The following is a 19549-nucleotide window of genomic DNA, read 5'->3' on the forward strand; positions in this document are numbered from 1 at the left end:
CTCGCCCTATTATGCAACTCTAAAGTTATTATATCCAGCAGTTACTCTGCTCGCCCTATTATACAACTCTACAGTTATAATATCTAGTGGTTACTCTGCTCGCCCTATTATACAACTCTACAGTTATAATATCCAGTGATTACTCTGCTCACCCTATTATACAAGTCTACAGTTATAATATCCAGTGGTTACTCTGCTTGCCCTATTATACAACTCTACAGTTATTATATCCAGTGATTGCTCTGCTCGCCCTATTATACAACTCTACAGTAATTATATCCAATGGTTACTCTGCTCGCCCTATTATACAACTCTACAGTTATTATATTCAGTGGTTACTCTGCTCAGCCTATTATACAACACTACAGTAATTATATCCAGTGGTTATTCTGCTTGCCCTATTATACAACTCTACAGTTATTATATCCAATAGTTACTCTGCTTGCCCTATTATACAACTGTACAGTTATTAAATCCAGTGGTTACTCTGCTCGCCCTGTTATACAACTGTACAGTTATTATATCCAGTGGTTACTCTGCTCGCCCTATTATACATCTCTACAGTTATTATATGCAGTGGTTACACTGCTCGCCCTATTATACAACTCTACAGTTATTATATCCAGTGGTTACTCTGCTCACCCTATTATACATCTCTACGGTTATTACATGCAGTGGTTACTCTGCTCGCCCTATTATACAACTCTATAGTTATTATATCCATTGGTTACTCTGCTCGCCCTATTGTTCAACTCTACAGTTATAAGTAGTTATTCTGCTCACCCTATTATAGAATTCTACAGTTATCATATCCAGTGGTTACTCTGCTTGGCCTATTTTACAACTCTACAGCTATTATATCCAGTGGTTACTCTGCTCGCCCTATTATACAACTCTTACAGTTATTATATCCAGTGGTTATCCTGCTTGCCCTATTATACAACTCTACAGTTATTATATCCAGTGGATACTCTGCTCGCCCTATTATACAACTCTACAGTTATTATATCCAGTGGTTACTCAGCTCGCCCTATTATACAATTCTACAGTAATTATATCCAGTGGTTACTCAGCTCGCCCTATTATACAACTCTACAGTTAGTAAATGTTGTGATTAATCTACTTGCCATATTATATCATACATCTCTACAGTTATTATATCCAGTGGTTACTCAGCTCACCCTATTATACAATTCAACATTTATTATATCTAGTGGTTACTCTGCTTGCCCTATTATACATCTCTACAGTTATTATATCCAGTAGTTACTCAGCTCGCCCTATTATACAACTGTACAGTTATTATATCCAGTGGTTACTCAGCTCGCCCTATTATACAACTGTACAGTTATTATATCCAGTGGTTACTCAGCTCGCCCTATTATACAACTGTACAGTTATTATATCCAGTGGTTATTCTGCTCTCCTTATTATATAACTCTATAGTTATTATATCCAGTGGTTACTCTGCTCGCCCTATTATACAACTCTACAGTTATAATATCCAGTGGTTAATCGGCTTGCCCTATTATACAACTCTACAGTTATTATATTCAGTAGTTACTCTGCTCGCCCTATTATACAACTCTACAGTTATAATATCCAGTGGTTACTCTACTCGCCCTATTATACAACTCTACAGTTATTATATCCAGTAGTTACTCTGCTCGCCCTTTTATACAACTCTACAGTTATAATATCCAGTGGTTACTCTGCTCGCCCTATTATACAACTCTACAGTTATAATATCCAGTGGTTACTCTGTGTCAGGGATTTATCTCTTTTCACGCTGTACCTTTAAGAAAGTGAACTCACTAGCCCTATTTAAGGCTCCTCCCAACAGAACTCATTGCTTGGTATTTTGTTGCTCAGTGACAAGCTGCTCCTGAAGACACCTAGCCGTTTATACAACTTTGTATTTCAACTTATTGCTTTCTAAACTCACCCTGAGTTTCTGCCCACTTGAATCAACCTGCAGATACTCTTTTGTGCCTGAAGATTTTCACCGTTTATTCAGTCAGAGATTTGTCAGTCTCTCTCCTGTATTGAAGCTACTCCCTGCAGCGTGTGACGTCACGCCCGACATTCTCCCGCCGCGGTTCTCTGTCAGGATCACTATGATACCGCTGGGACTTGTTGCTGTCTGGTAACAGTATTACTTTGCTCATTTGCCATCTCCTGTAATACCTGCCTGTATATATTGCATTGTATGAACTGTGTGTATTGCTGCAACTTCATTACACTTACGCTTGCTATATATGTTAACTGTGAAACTCTCACTTACTGGATATTCATAGTCACTTCAGATATCAAACATGCACTAAACTTATACTGCAACTTACCAACTTGCATACAAATAACTGTGACAAAGATTCATACTGCTACCATCTCTCATTAACGGACTGCCTAAGCATTCTTCAATCTTTATTATAAATAACCTCCATTCTGCTTGAAAAGAACTGTTTGCTTTAACTTCAACTTTATCTGTTTCATGAGATAAACACAGCTTCTTATACTCTGACTGAAATAACTAATATTCATTATCAAAGTATGGTTTACAAAATGCCCACAGCTTGATTTATTTAGATAACAAAGTACTGTGTGAATTTCGGTATGTTTGCTAAAGCCTGCTGCATAAACTATTTTCACTGCTTGTGTGTTTGAATCAAGGCACCTGCTCTAATTAACTCTTTCACTACTGTTGAAATTACATTCCTATAAGACTTACTCTCTTTTCTGCTGCAAGCAGTTATTGTTGCGTGAAGGTTCCGTTTTCACTCAGCTACCCTGCTGTAGTGACCCTCAGATCAATGAGCATAGCAGGGTTCCCTTAAGTTAAATCTGTGGGAATCCGAGGTAAGGTGTGAGACTGAGTGGTCCTGCATAAAGCAGTAAGCTGTAGTAGTAGTGTTCTCTAAAACAACTAAACATATCTTTACACTCTGCTTGCCCTATTATACAACTCTACAGTTATTATATTCAGTGGTTGCTCTGCTCGCCCTATTATACAACTCTACAGTAATTATATCCAATGGTTACTCTGCTCGCCCTATTATACAACTCTACAGTTATTATATTCAGTGGTTACTCTGCTTGGCCTATTATACAAAACTACAGTAATTATATCCAGTGGTTACACTGCTTGCCCTATTATACAACTCTAAAGTTATTATATCCAGTAGTTACTCTGCTCGCCCTATTATACAACTGTACAGTTATTATATCCAGTGGTTACTCTGCTCGCCCTATTATACGTCTCTACAGTTATTATATGCAGTGGTTACTCTGCTCGCCCTATTATACAACTCTTACAGTTATTATATCCAGTGGTTATTCTGCTTGCCCTATTATACAACTCTACAGTTATTATATCCAGTGGTTACTCTGCTTGCCCTATTATACAACTCTACAGTTATTATATGCAGTGGTTACTCTGCTCGCCCTATTATACAACTCTATAGTTATTATATCCAGTGGTTACTCTGCTCGCCGTATTGTACAACTCTACAGTTATAAGTAGTTACTCTGCTCGCCCTATTATAGAATTCTACAATCACTCTGCTTGCCCTATTTTACAACTCTACAGCTATTATATACAGTGGTTACTCTGTTTGACCTATTATACAACTCTTACAGTTATTATATACAGTGGTTATTCTGCTTGCCCTATTATACAACTCTACAGTTATTATATCCAGTGGTTACTCTGCTCGCCCTATTATGCAACTCTACAGTTATTATATCCAGCAGTTACTCTGCTCGCCCTATTATACAACTCTACAGTTATAATATCTAGTGGTTACTCTGCTCGCCCTATTATACAACTCTACAGTTATAATATCCAGTGATTACTCTGCTCACCCTATTATACAAGTCTACAGTTATAATATCCAGTGGTTACTCTGCTTGCCCTATTATACAACTCTACAGTTATTATATCCAGTGATTGCTCTGCTCGCCCTATTATACAACTCTACAGTAATTATATCCAATGGTTACTCTGCTCGCCCTATTATAAAACTCTACAATTATTATATTCAGTGGTTACTCTGCTCAGCCTATTATACAACACTACAGTAATTATATCCAGTGGTTATTCTGCTTGCCCTATTATACAACTCTACAGTTATTATATCCAATAGTTACTCTGCTTGCCCTATTATACAACTGTACAGTTATTAAATCCAGTGGTTACTCTGCTCGCCCTGTTATACAACTGTACAGTTATTATATCCAGTGGTTACTCTGCTCGCCCTATTATACATCTCTACAGTTATTATATGCAGTGGTTACACTGCTCGCCCTATTATACAACTCTACAGTTATTATATCCAGTGGTTACTCTGCTCACCCTATTATACATCTCTACGGTTATTACATGCAGTGGTTACTCTGCTCGCCCTATTATACAACTCTATAGTTATTATATCCATTGGTTACTCTGCTCGCCCTATTGTTCAACTCTACAGTTATAAGTAGTTATTCTGCTCACCCTATTATAGAATTCTACAGTTATCATATCCAGTGGTTACTCTGCTTGGCCTATTTTACAACTCTACAGCTATTATATCCAGTGGTTACTCTGCTCGCCCTATTATACAACTCTTACAGTTATTATATCCAGTGGTTATCCTGCTTGCCCTATTATACAACTCTACAGTTATTATATCCAGTGGATACTCTGCTCGCCCTATTATACAACTCTACAGTTATTATATCCAGTGGTTACTCAGCTCGCCCTATTATACAATTCTACAGTAATTATATCCAGTGGTTACTCAGCTCGCCCTATTATACAACTCTACAGTTAGTAAATGTTGTGATTAATCTACTTGCCATATTATATCATACATCTCTACAGTTATTATATCCAGTGGTTACTCAGCTCACCCTATTATACAATTCAACATTTATTATATCTAGTGGTTACTCTGCTTGCCCTATTATACATCTCTACAGTTATTATATCCAGTAGTTACTCAGCTCGCCCTATTATACAACTGTACAGTTATTATATCCAGTGGTTACTCAGCTCGCCCTATTATACAACTGTACAGTTATTATATCCAGTGGTTACTCAGCTCGCCCTATTATACAACTGTACAGTTATTATATCCAGTGGTTATTCTGCTCTCCTTATTATATAACTCTATAGTTATTATATCCAGTGGTTACTCTGCTCGCCCTATTATACAACTCTACAGTTATTATATCCAGTGGTTATTCTGCTCTCCTTATTATATAAATCTACAGTTATTATATCCAGTGGTTACTCTGCTCGCCCTATTATACAACTCTACAGTTATTATATCCAGTGGTTATTCTGCTCTCCCTATTATACAACTGTACAGTTATTATATCCAGTAGTTACTCTGCTTGCCCTATTATACAACACTACAGTTATTATATTCAGTAGTTACTCTGCTCTCCCTATTATACAACTCTACAGTTATTATATCCAGTGGTTATTCTGTTCGCCCTATTATATAACACTACAGTTAATATACCCAGTAGCTAGTCTGCTCACCCAATTATACAACTCTACAGTTAAAATATCCAGTGGTTACTCTGCTCGCCCTATTATACAACACTACAGTTATTATATCTAGTGGTTACTCTGCTCGCCCTATTATACAACTCTACATTTATTATATCCAGTGGCTACTCTGCTCACCCTATTATACAACTCTACAGTTATTATATCCAGTGGTTACTCAGCTTGCCCTATTATACAACTCTACAGTTAGTATATCCAGTGGTTATTGTGCTCGCCCTATTATACAACTCTACAGTTTTTCATATCCAGTGGTTACTCTGCATGCCCTATTATACAACTCTACAGTTATAATATCCAGTGGTTACTCTGCTTGCCCTATTATACATCTCTACAGTTATTTTAGCAAGTAGTTACTCAGCTCCCCTTATTATACAACACTACAGTTATTATATCCAGTGGTTACTCTGCTTGCCCTATTATACAACACTACAGTTATTATATCCAGTGGTTACTCTGCTCACCCTATTATACATCTCTACAGTTATTATATCCAGTAGTTACCCTGCTTACCCTATTATACAGCTCTACAGTTATTATAGCCAGTAGTTACTCTGCTCACCCTATTATACAATTCTACAGTTATTATATCCAGTGGTTATTCTGCTCGCCCTTTTATACAACTCTACAGTTATTTTATCCAGTGGTTACTCTACTTATTCTTTTATACAACTCTACAGTTATAATATCCAGTGGTTACTCAGCTCGCTCTATTATACATCTCTACAGTTATTATAGGCAGTGGTTATTCTGCTTGGCCTATTATACAACTCTACAGTTATTATATCCAGTGGTTACTCAGCTCGCCCTATTATACAACTCTACAGTTATTATATCCAGTGGTTACTAACTCTGCTCGCCCTATTATACAACTCTGCAGTTATTATATACAGTAGTTACTCTGCTTGTCCTATTATACAACTCTACAGTTATTATATCCAGTGGTTACTCTGCTTGCCCTATTATACATCTCTACAGTTATTATATCCAGCAGTTACTCTGCTCGCCCTATTATACAACTGTACAGTTATTATATCCAGTAGTTACTCTGCTTGCCCTATTATACAACACTACAGTTATTATATTCAGTAGTTACTCTGCTCTCCCTATTATACAACTCTACAGTTATTATATCCAGTGGTTATTCTGTTCGCCCTATTATATAACACTACAGTTAATATACCCAGTAGCTAGTCTGCTCACCCAATTATACAACTCTACAGTTAAAATATCCAGTGGTTACTCTGCTCGCCCTATTATACAACACTACAGTTATTATATCTAGTGGTTACTCTGCTCGCCCTATTATACAACTCTACATTTATTATATCCAGTGGCTACTCTGCTCACCCTATTATACAACTCTACAGTTATTATATCCAGTGGTTACTCAGCTTGCCCTATTATACAACTCTACAGTTAGTATATCCAGTGGTTATTGTGCTCGCCCTATTATACAACTCTACAGTTTTTCATATCCAGTGGTTACTCTGCATGCCCTATTATACAACTCTACAGTTATTATATCCAGTGGTTACTCTGCTTGCCCTATTATACATCTCTACAGTTATTTTAGCCAGTAGTTACTCAGCTCCCCTTATTATACAACACTACAGTTATTATATCCAGTGGTTACTCTGCTTGCCCTATTATACAACACTACAGTTATTATATCCAGTGGTTACTCTGCTCACCCTATTATACATCTCTACAGTTATTATATCCAGTAGTTACCCTGCTTACCCTATTATACAGCTCTACAGTTATTATAGCCAGTAGTTACTCTGCTCACCCTATTATACAATTCTACAGTTATTATATCCAGTGGTTATTCTGCTCGCCCTTTTATACAACTCTACAGTTATTTTATCCAGTGGTTACTCTACTTATTCTTTTATACAACTCTACAGTTATAATATCCAGTGGTTACTCAGCTCGCTCTATTATACATCTCTACAGTTATTATAGGCAGTGGTTATTCTGCTTGGCCTATTATACAACTCTACAGTTATTATATCCAGTGGTTACTCAGCTCGCCCTATTATACAACTCTACAGTTATTATATCCAGTGGTTACTCAGCTCGCCCTATTATACAATTCTACAATTATTATATCCAGTGGTTACTCAGCTCGCCCTATTATACAACTCTACAGTTAGTAAATGTTGTGATTAATCTACTTGCCATATTATATTATACATCTCTACAGTTATAATATCCAGTGGTTACTCAGCTCGCCCTATTATACAATTCTACAGTTATTATATCTAGTGGTTACTCTGCTTGCCCTATTATACAACTCTACAGTTATTATATCCAGTGGTTACTCTACTCGCCCTATTATACAACTCTACAGTTATTATATTGAGTAGTTACTCAGCTCGCCCTATTAAACAACTCTACAGTTATCATATCCAGCAGTTACTTAGCTCGCCCTATTATACAACTCTACAGTTATTATATTGAGTAGTTACTCATCTCGCCCTATTATACAACTCTACAGTTATTATATCCAGCAATTAATTAGCTCACCCTATTATACAACTCTACAGTTATTATATCCAGTGGTTACTCTGCTCGCCCTATTATATAACTCTACAGTTATTATATCCAGTAGTTACTCTGCTTGCCTTATTATACAACTATGCAGTTATTATAGACAGTGGTTATTCTGCTCGCCCTATTATACAACTCTACAGTTACTAAATTCTGTGATTAATCTACTTGCCATATTATATTATACATCTCTACAGTTATTATATCCAGTGGTTACTCAGCTCGCTCTATTATACATCTCTACAGTTATTATATCCAGTGGTTACTCAGCTCGCTCTATTATACAACGCTACAGTTATTACATCCAGTGGTTACTCTGCTCGCCCTATTATACATCTCTACAGTTATTATATCCAGTGGTTACTCAGCTCGCTCTATTATACAACGCTACAGTTATTACATCCAGTAGTTACTCAGCTCGTTCTTTTATACATCTCTACAGTTATTATATCCAGTGGTTACTCAGCTCGTTCTTTTATACATCTCTACAGTTATTATATCCAGTGGTTACCGATCACTCTATTATACATCTCTACAGTTATTATATCCAATGGTTACTCAGCTCACTCTATTATACATCTCTACAGTTATTATATCCAGTGGTTACTCTGCTCGCTCTATTATACATCTCTACAGTTATTATATCCAGTAGTTACTAAGCTCGCCCTATTGTAGAACTCTACAGTTATTATATCCAGTGGTTACTCTGTGCACACTATTATACAACTCTACCGTTATTATATCCAGTAGTTACTCAGCTCGCCCTATTATACATCTCTACAGTTATTATATCCAGTAGTTACTCAGCTTGCCCTATTATATAACACTACAGTTATTATATACAGTGGTTGCTCAGCTCGCCCTATTATATAACACTACAGTTATTACACCCAGTGGTTACTCTGCTCGCCCTATTATACATCTCTACAGTTATTACACCCAGTGGTTACTCTGCTCGCCCTATTATATAACACTACAGTTATTATATACAGTGGTTGCTCAGCTCGCCCGATTATACAACTCTACAGTTTGTCAGAATAAAAGGCTCAGTAGATTGGATCCAGCATTCCATTACAAACTCACTTAAGATGCTGTAGTCCCTTCTTTCCAAGCTGCGGTTGAGGTAGAGAATTCCAGTCTGACCATCCAGATAAAACCATTTGAGGTCAGGGTGAACATTCATGTAGATCGAGCTGGATGGACATAGTCGAAAGTAAGGAGTCTCCTTTGGTTTATCCTGCATGACATGGACCCGAAGGAGCATTGTCCCTGCTGGCTGGTCCAGGTACACATTCTCATAATAGATCTTTATTGGAAAATATAGCCCAGAAGCAGCTGTGTGGAGTTAAAAAAAGAAAGAAAATGATTTATTTACACTGACATAATACTGCAAGTCCTGTCTTAAAGCGACATTTAACACGTATTATCTTTTATGGTACAGATAGATTGAAAATTAAAAAAAACAAAAGAAATAACAACCTTTCCAATGTTTTAATATTATCTAATTTACTTTTCTCTTATTATCTAATATTATCTAATTTACTAATTTCTCTTGATATTTTTTATTGAAAATCAGGAAGGTATACTCAGAAGTTTGGGACCAGTATATGGCAGCAGATTTGCAAGAAAGCATTTAAAGGGAGAAGAAAAACATTTTTCTTACTTCTATGATTCAGATAGAGTATGCAGTTTTAAACAACTTAATTATATTATATTTGCTTCATTCTCTTGGTATCCTTTGTTGAAGGAGTAGCAATGCACTATTGTGAGCTAGCTGCTGATTAGTGGCTGCACATATATGCCCCTTGTCATCGGCTTAACTTATGTGTTCAGCTATTTCCCAGTAGTGCATTGCTGCCCCTTCAACAAAAGATAACACAAGAACGAAGACAATTTTGATAATACAAGTAAATTGGAAAGTTGTTCAAAATTGTATGTTATATCTAAATCATGAAAGTAAAATTTTGTCTTTACTGTCTCATTAATACTAGATGGAAGCCGTGTATAACTGCTGCCATATACTACTTGCTCCTGAGCGCACCACCTTGCTATTATTTGATAAATTAAGTAAATTGGAATATTTTCTAAATATTGTACACTCTAAATAATTTATGTATCTGTGCTGTTAGCTGATCCCCCAATTGACATATAAAGGACATTAAAGTGAAAGTCAATCAAAGCGTTTGTGAGACGCTAGGATTGACCATTGAAAGAAATAAAGGGGACTTTCATTAATTAAGTATCAAATACAGCATGCAGAAAGCTCCTTTATTTGTTTCAAACAATTGTCGCTCTGAGCTGCTAAGGCCGCCCACGTCAGAATGCTGTTTTTCTAAGAGGTGACGTTCCCAAATGCGCCAAATCGGATTTCCTGCACGGCTATTGGCTAAGAGGTGAAAACGTCACCTCTGAAGCAAAACAGAATTCTGCCGTGGACTGCCTGAGCAGCTCAGAACGGCGATCGCTTGAAATAAGTAAAGGATCTTTCAGCATGAAGTATTGTATACTAAATTAATGAAAATCCCCTTTATTTGTTTCAATGGTCAATCCTAGCGTTTCACAAATGCTAGAATTGACTTTTACTTTAAAGGGATAGTCTAGTCAAAATTAAACATTCATGAACCAGAGTATGCAATTTTAAGCAACTTTCTAATTTTGTTCTCGTGGTATCTTTATTTGAAAAAGCAAGAATGAAAGCTTAGGAGCCAGCACATTTTTGGTTCAGAACTTGGGTAGTGCTTGCTGATTGGTGTCTAAATGTAACCACCAATAAGCAAGCGCTGAACCTAAAATGGCCCGGCTCCTAAGCTTTACATTTCTGCTTTTTAAATAAAGATATCAAGAGAACGAAGAAAAATTGATAATAGGAGTAAATTAGAAATACAACTTCCAAAGTACTGTTTGTGTAGCGGGATGTGATTCAATTTTTCCCCCTATTATGAATATTAAAGAACAGCAGTTGAACATGTAAAAGGGTTATGTTCTGTAAATTAAAATTACTTTTTCCCCCCTGCCTGTAAGTCACCATCTTATCTGCCTGTGTCTTTGGTTTGATTTTTGTCTTCTATATACATAAAAGTATTAAACAAATATATAAAACTACCTTTAGGTTGCATGTATAAACTGTATTATATGTAAATATTGCCTAAATGAAATAATAATGTTGTTTCATCCCCTCTCCTAGATGTAAATATTCCAAAATCCAAACTATTCCGTAATCCAAAACTTTTCCAGTCCCAATATTAAAATCCCTTTATCTGTTAAGAGGCTCGCATATTTATGTAACTCTAAAAGCAACCACTTGAGGGCACTATGAACCTACAAAAGTATATATGTGCTCTTGAGAAACTGAAAAAAATGAACTACTTTTATAATCTCAACTATTTGATTATTGACAGAGAAATGTATATGTATAAAAACAAATTAGCCTTTCTAAAAATCAACTGGATAAATTAACCAATAATACAATACATTTCATAAAATAAGAATAGCATAAATACTTTAGATCTGAAAGGATGTTAAAAACCAATTTGTTTTTCTTTCCTTATTCAGATAGAGTAGTATATATATAAATAAATAATAATATTCCAACAGTTTTGCATGAATGTTTTTAACAATGTTTTACATTTGCAAGAGCACTAATTGGCAGCAGTGTTTGCTGCTATACAGTGCTTTTCACATGTGTACTTAAAGGGACACTGAACCCAACTTTTTTCTTTTGTAATTCAGAAAGAGCATGCAATTTTAAACAACTTTCTAATTTACTCCTATTATCAATTTTTCTTCGTTCTCTTGCTATCATTATTTGAAAAAGAAGGCATCTAAGCTTTTTTTGGTTTCATTACTCTGGACAGCACTATTTTTTATTGGTGGATGAATTTATCCACCAATCAGCAAGGACAACCCAGGTTGTTCACCAAAAATGGGCCGGCATCTAAACTTACATTCTTGCATTTCAAATAAAGATACCAAGAGAATGAAGAAAATTTGATAAGAGGAGTAAATTAGAAAGTTGCTTAAAATTTCATGCTCAATCTGAATCACAAAATAATTTTTTTTGGGTACAGTGTCCCTTTAACCTACCTAGTTGCCATTAATGAGTTATCGTCTTCAGTAAAGAGTTATTTTTTTCTGTTTAATGCTTAAAGTCCCTAGGTAGTTTATTTACATAGACCTGATTTTCTCATTTTGCACTTCCTAAATCTCTCCCGTGGTTTACCATTTGCATCTCACATTGAAATTAGCACCACATTTACATTGTACAAAGTCTCATTTTAAAACTGAAGAACACCGGGGGGAGGAGGAGCCTGCTGCATGCGCGAGGATGGCAGCAGAAAGCTGAAGCTCCTGTTTTTCTCCCTGTCGGATGGCTAAATTAAAATGGCAATTCTAAGATTAAGGAGCTAAAAAAAAATGCTTATTCCCCCCCCCTGTACTTTCTAGCTAAATAAACACAGCAAACCGGAATGCCAGAGTAAAAGATTCTGTTTTATCATTTCAACCAAACTTACCTGCTACGGTAAGCAGTAGGAGGCGCTACACGGAGCTCAGCAGAGGCAGTGCGTGCAGACGGGCCCAGGGAGCGGAGGCAATGGGAAGCATCGCAAAGAGACTATCCAGGTAAAACATTTTGGTTATTATATCTGCATAAAGGCTGTATTGCGGATATATCAGTGAGGGGAAGAAATAAGACTTAAGAGAAAGGAGTGAATTACCCCTCAAAGTGAACCTGGAGTGATTAAGTTAAAATGGATAGAGCCCAAGAATTAAGTTAATTAGAGCCTAAACCTGTAGCCCGCATAGCACCTATATGGCAGTTTAAAGACAAAGCAGAGCTGACTCGGTGCACCGTAACAGGGGGGGATAAAACATAACATTGGCGGCATAGGAAGCTTGTTAAATAAGAGACTTCTGCTGCTACTGGGAGACAAGAGAAGAAAAGACTTTAAAAAAGAAAAGAGAAGGAAGGAAGAGAAAGAGAAAAGGAAGGGGAAAAGGAAAATAAAATGTTTTTAAAGGAATAAAGGAGAGAAAGAGAAGGAAGACAAGGAAGGGGAGAGAAGAAGGAGTGAAGAGGAAAAGAAAAAGAAAAGGGAAGGACAAAGAAAGAAAAAGGGGGGAAACAGAAAGGGGAAAGAAGAGAAAAGAAAAGGGGAAAAAGAAATAGAGGAAAAAGAGTATCTAGCTATCTATTCATTCCCGTCCCTCGCTCCTTAAAGAGAGATGGCAGCAAAAAAGCAACCAGATTAGATAAAGCTAATAAAAATAGCACATCCCCAAGTTTGAAAGATAACCCCTTTTTTCAAAATGTGAGCATGGAGAACCATATAAGCCCTAAGAATACAGGGTCTAAGAGCCCAGATCCTCCTGTAACTAAGAAAATACAGATAAATATGGAAGAAATAAAGAAATTGGCTACTAAAGAGGACATTATGTCAATAAAGGATTGTATAATTGCTGAAATAGCAGAATTGAAGAGTGACATAAAGGAGGTGGGACAAAGAGTTAATGTTCTGGAAGAACAACAGGAGGAACTAGATAAGCAACTCTCCTTGGCTAATGAAACTATTCTAGCTCAGGCACATACTATAAATGAAATACAAGATAAAATAGCTGACCTGGAGGATAGGTCTAGAAGAGAAAATCTAAGAATAAAAGGTATCCCTGAAGAGATTAAAACAGAAGAACTAAAATCCTTCACTCAAAAATTCTTTAGCTCACTCAGTTTAAATTTAAAAGACAGGGAAATAAATATAATTAGAATCCATAGAACAGCAAACCAAGGTCAAACAGGAAGACCGAGAGATGTGATTTTAAAATTACAAGAATTTGACCTAAAAGAACAGATCCTAAAGATAGCTAAAAAGGGACATAACTTCAAATATCAACATCAGGACCTGCAGATATTTGCAGATTTAAGCAGGGCAACAATGAAAAAAAGGAGAGAACTGAGATTCTTAACTATAGCCCTACAAGAAAAAGGGATTAGATATAAATGGACATTCCCTTTTGGCCTATTAATTTCTTATAATGGGAATACTCTATATTATAAAAAGAAGGGAGATATTGGCCAAATTAATTCTAAATTACATCTGCAACTAGAAATTCCAGAGGATTTTGAGAGAGGTGAAGAAGTGGAGGCGAGTCAAAGGCGATTTGAAAATGGAAAGAACCAAAGAACCCGTTGGGAGGAAGTAAAGAGGAAAAAAAAGGATCAATTAAGACAAGATACATTGACAGTATCCCCTACTTAAAGTGGAAGACTTCTTCTTTTTTTTTTTTTCTCTTGCTGCTTTTTTCCTCTTTGGGCCTTGGTCCAACTTCCTTTTCTTTTTTTTGAGGAACAGCAGCAGAAAAGATAGCAGAAAAGATAGGTCAATGTTATAGTATTGTATTTTCGGTTTTAACTCCGTAGAATAAAATGGAAGAAAAGTAGAAATAAGAAAAAAGGAAAGAGGGGAAAAATTTAAGTTTAATATAGATGTTTGGGTAAGGTTTTTTTTTTTTTTTGCGCTTCACAAATCATCTCACAAATTATTTGATTAAGGTGTTGCACGTGTGGGTTGTTATTTTATGTCACGGGGATCACAGAAGATGCCCCCCTTCTTTGAGACCCCTTTTCACAGGACACATATCTTGCATCCTGTTTTTTTTTGTTTTTTTCTCACAACAGAAGACTCCTATTTTTTTTTTGGAACCTTCCTTCTACTGGGCACCGGAATTGCCTTCTTTTTTCTTTTTTTTTTTTTCCTTTTCACAATAGAAGACTTTCACTTTTTTGGAATCCTCCTGCCACCTGACACTGGTAGTGTGTTTTTTTTCTTTTTGTTTTTTTTTTCACAATAGAAGATCCCCACTTTTTTCAGAATCTTCCTTCCATTTGACACTGGTAGTGCTTTTTTTTTTCACTACAGAAGATTCCCACCTTTTTCGGAATCTTCCTCCTACTTATCACTGGTAGTGTTTTTTTTTTTTTTTTTTTTTCTCTTTCCCACCTTCTTTCCTACAAGAATAATAGAATAAACCCGACAGGGAGGAAGTTTTACTTCCTGGAGTCTACCCTTTTATGTTTGTGATGTTTTATGTTCTTGTTTGTTTTATGTTTTTAAGTTTTTTTTTATTACTTGTCATGCTTGGATGTAAAAGGTTTATGTTAAATTTTATTAGAATCACCTCTGGAAGAAAATTGCCAGGTTTTCAAATTTTATTTGGGTAATAGGATACAGTTAGGTTTAACCCTTGGGGGAACTTCAAACCTTAATGTCAGATATTAATTTTATTTCTATTAATGCTAAAGGACTGAACTCCCCCCAGAAGAGATGTATGGCACTGAGAGAGTTGGAGAAGTTGAAAGGGGATATATTATTATTTCAAGAAACCCATTTTAGGAGAAATAAGGAACCTAGGTTTATTAACGAAAAATATAAAACATGCTATATGGCGTCAGACAACGACAGGAGGAAGGGGGTTTGTATTCTTATTCATAAAAAATTGAACTTTCAATTAAAAGAACAACTTAAAGATAAAGCGGGGAGATATATAGGTATAAAAGGGTCACTCCAGGGGGAAAAAGTGACAATATTTAATGTGTACACCTCCAATATTAAGCAGAATGTTTTCTTCAAGAAATTGTCTAGCCTCATACTGGATTTCCAAGAGGGGGTTACTATATTGGGGGGAGATTTTAATGTGGTATTAGAACCAAAATTAGATAACTCAAAAGGAAAATCCTCCACTTCTAAAAATATTATATCACAAGTTAATAAGAGTTTAGCCCAGACGGCCCTTCAAGATGCATGGAGACTGTTTCACCCAGTTCAAAGGGACTATACCTTTTTTTTCACACCCCCATATGTCCTATTCAAGACTTGACTACTTCTGTTTAGATTTAAAAGGACTTACAAAGACACAGGAAATTCAGATACTCCTAATGACATGGTCTGAACATGCTCCAGTAAGATTAAAACTAAGATGGGGAATTCAGGAGGGAAAACAGTATAGTTGGAGATTAGACGACTCCATTTTGAATACATTCGAAGAAAAAGACAAGATAGCAAGATCAATAGAAGAATTTTTTAATATCAATAATACAGAGGATATATCAATATCAGTTCTCTAGGATGCACATAAATGTGTCTTGAGGGGTGAGTTAATTAAATTAAAGGCAATACAGACTAAGATAAGAGAGAACAAGTATCTAGAGTCCCTGAAAAGGATCCAAATATTAGAGAAGAGCCACAAGCAAAACCCAGACAATAAAAACATCTTTGAGGTCAAATATAAATAAAAAGAAAGCGATATGGTTAAAACGTAAATACTATACGGAAGGAGATAAAAATGGAAGGCTCCTGGCTAGGGCCATTAAGAAAAAAGAAATAAGTAATGGCATTTATAAAATAAAGAATGAGAATAAAAATTTCTCTATATAATATAGATTCGCAAGTGAGAGAGGAAACAGAGTGGAGATCCTATATAAGTAACCTTAGATTAAATAAAGTAACAGAGCTTGAAAATCAAAAATTAGAGGAACCTATAAACTTGCAAGAAATTTACGTGACTATAGAGAGTTTAACAGAAGGCAAAGCACCAGGCCCGGATGGGTATACAGTCATGTACTACAAAAGGTATAAAGAAATTTTGTCCCCATTTTTATTGAAACTGTATAATTCAATAGATGAAGGATATAAGTTTTCTACAGAAATGCAGGAGGCCAGTATAACTGTAATCCCCAAAGCAGGAAAGAGTAAGGAGGAAGTTAAAAATTATAGACCTATCTCACTCTTAAATGTAGATTTAAAAATATATGTAAAGATCATGGCTAATCGATTAAAAAATATCCTGGAACGTATTATTCACTTGGATCAAGTGGGCTTCGTGCAGAATAGGGAAGCCAGAGATAGGGGGGTAGTTATCAAGCCGTCAACCTCAAATACGCTGGAATTCCGCAGCGTATTTGTGGCGAGGCTGATTCGCCTTAGTTATCAAAGGCTTCAGACCGGCAAAAGTAGAATTTTGTGACGTAAGCTTCGATCCGCCGGACTCAGTCCGACACAGATCGATTCTGACGTCACTCCAGATGTTCCGCACACAAGTTCGGCACAATCTCACTACTTTTGCTAGTTATCAAAAAACTAGCAGGTACGCTCGGCATTTTTCCGGCCCAGCGTACCTGGTTTTCAAACCGCCACCCCTGGAGGCGGCGGATCCCATAGGAATCAATGGGAGTCTGACCATACCGAAAGTTCATGTTCGCTGCTGCCAGATATCCCATTCATTCCTATGGGAGCTGTCTACACCTAACACCCTAACATGTACCCCGAGTCTAAACACCCCTAATCTGCCCCCCTACACTGCCGCAACTAAATAAATGTATTACCCCCTAAACCGCCGCTCCCGGAGCCCACCGCAAGCTACTCTATACATATTAACCCCTAAACCGCCGCTCCCGGAGCCCACCGCCAACTACATTATACCTAGTAACCCCTATCCTGCCCCCCCTATACTGCCGCCCTCTATAATAAATGTATTAACCCCTATCCTGCCGATCCCACACCTCGCCGCAACTAAATAAATACTTTAACCCCTAAACCACCGCTCCCGGACCCCCGCAACCTATAATAAATTTATTAACCCCTATCCTGCCCCCCCTACACCGTCGCCCTCTATAATAAATTTATTAACCCCTATCCTGCCCCCCACTACACCGCCGCCACTGTAATAAAATTATTAACCCCTAAACCTAAGTCTAACACTAACCCTAACACCCCCCTAACTAAAATATTAATTAAATAAATCTAAATAATATTTCTATTATTAACTAAGGCCTAGATTTAGAGTTCGGCGGTAGCCGTCAAAACCAGCGTTAGAGGCTCCTAACGCTGGTTTTGGCCGCCCGCTGGTATTTGGAGTCAGTGATTAAAGGGTCTAACGCTCACTTTTCAGCCGCGACTTTTCCATACCGCAGATCCCCCTACGCCATTTGCGTATCCTATCTTTTCAATGGGATCTTCCTAACGCCGGTATTTAGAGTCGTTTCTGAAGTGAGCGTTAGAGCTCTAACGACAAAACTCCAGCCGCCTGAAAATAGCAGGAGTTAAGAGCTTTCTGGGCTAACGCCGGTTCATAAAGCTCTTAACTACTGTACCCTAAAGTACACTAACACCCATAAACTACCTATGTACCCCTAAACCGAGCTCCCCCCACATCGCCGCCACTCGATTAAAATATTTTAACCCCTAATCTGCCGACCGCCACCTACGTTATACTTATGTACCCCTAATCTGCTGCCCCTAACCCCGCCGACCCCTGTATTACATTTATTAACCCCTAACCTGCCCCCCACAACGTCGCCGCCAGCTACTTAAAATAATTAACCCCTAATCTTCCGACCGCAAAGCGCCGCCACCTACGTTATCCCTATGTACCCGTAATCTGCTGCCCCTAACATCGCCGACCCCTATATTATATTTATTAACCCCTAATCTGCCCCCCTCAACGTCGCCGACACCTGCCTACACTTATTAACCCCTAATCTGCCGAGCGGACCTGAGCGCTACTATAATAAAGTTATTAACCCCTAACCCGCCTCACTAACCCTATCATAAATAGTATTAACCCCTAATCTGCCCTCCCTAACATCGCCGACACCTAACTTCAATTATTAACCCCTAATCTGCCGACCGGAGCTCACCGCTATTCTAATAAATGTATTAACCCCTAAAGCTAAGTCTAACCCTAACACTAACACCCCCCTAACTTAAATATAATTTACATCTAACGAAATAAATTAACTCTTATTAAATAAATTATTCCTATTTAAAGCTAAATACTTACCTGTAAAATAAATCCTAATATAGCTACAATATAAATTATAATTATATTATTGCTATTTTAGGATTAATATTTATATTACAGGCAACTTTGTAATTATTTTAACCAGGTACAATAGCTATTAAATAGTTAAGAACTATTTAATAGTTACCTAGTTAAAATAATAACAAATTTACCTGTAAAATAAATCCTAACCTAAGATATAATTAAACCTAACACTACCCTATCAATAAATTAATTAAATAAACTACCTACAATTACCTACAATTAACCTAACACTACACTATCAATAAATTAATTAAACACAATTCCTACAAATAAATACAATTAAATAAACTAGCTAAAGTACAAAAAATAAAAAAGAACTAAGTTACAAAAAATAAAAAAATATTTACAAACATAAGAAAAATATTACAACAATTTTAAACTAATTACACCTACTCTAAGCCCCCTAATAAAATAACAAAGCCCCCCAAAATAAAAAATTCCCTACCCTATTCTAAATTAAAAAAGTTAAAAGCTCTTTTACCTTACCAGCCCTGAACAGGGCCCTTTGCGGGGCATGCCCCAAGAATTTCAGCTCTTTTGCCTGTAAAAGAATAAATACAA

The 19549-nt window shown here is 36.6% G+C and overlaps 1 protein-coding gene across 1 annotated transcript in view; it reads right to left on the reverse strand.

The window, feature by feature from the left end:
• Window positions 1–12297, reverse strand: part of RET (ret proto-oncogene) — a 97041-nt gene extending 84744 nt beyond the window's left edge. The window contains exons 1-2 of the mRNA XM_053692885.1: window positions 12279–12297; window positions 9194–9445 (exon numbers count right to left, since the gene is read on the reverse strand). Of these exons, the coding sequence (XP_053548860.1) occupies window positions 9194–9445; window positions 12279–12297 (271 nt within the window). The remainder of the gene's footprint in view (window positions 1–9193; window positions 9446–12278) is intronic.
• Between the last annotated feature and the right edge of the window lie 7252 nt (window positions 12298–19549).

The sequence above is a fragment of the Bombina bombina genome, chromosome 9 (assembly GCF_027579735.1).
Source record: "Bombina bombina isolate aBomBom1 chromosome 9, aBomBom1.pri, whole genome shotgun sequence".
Classification (NCBI taxonomy): domain Eukaryota; kingdom Metazoa; phylum Chordata; class Amphibia; order Anura; family Bombinatoridae; genus Bombina; species Bombina bombina.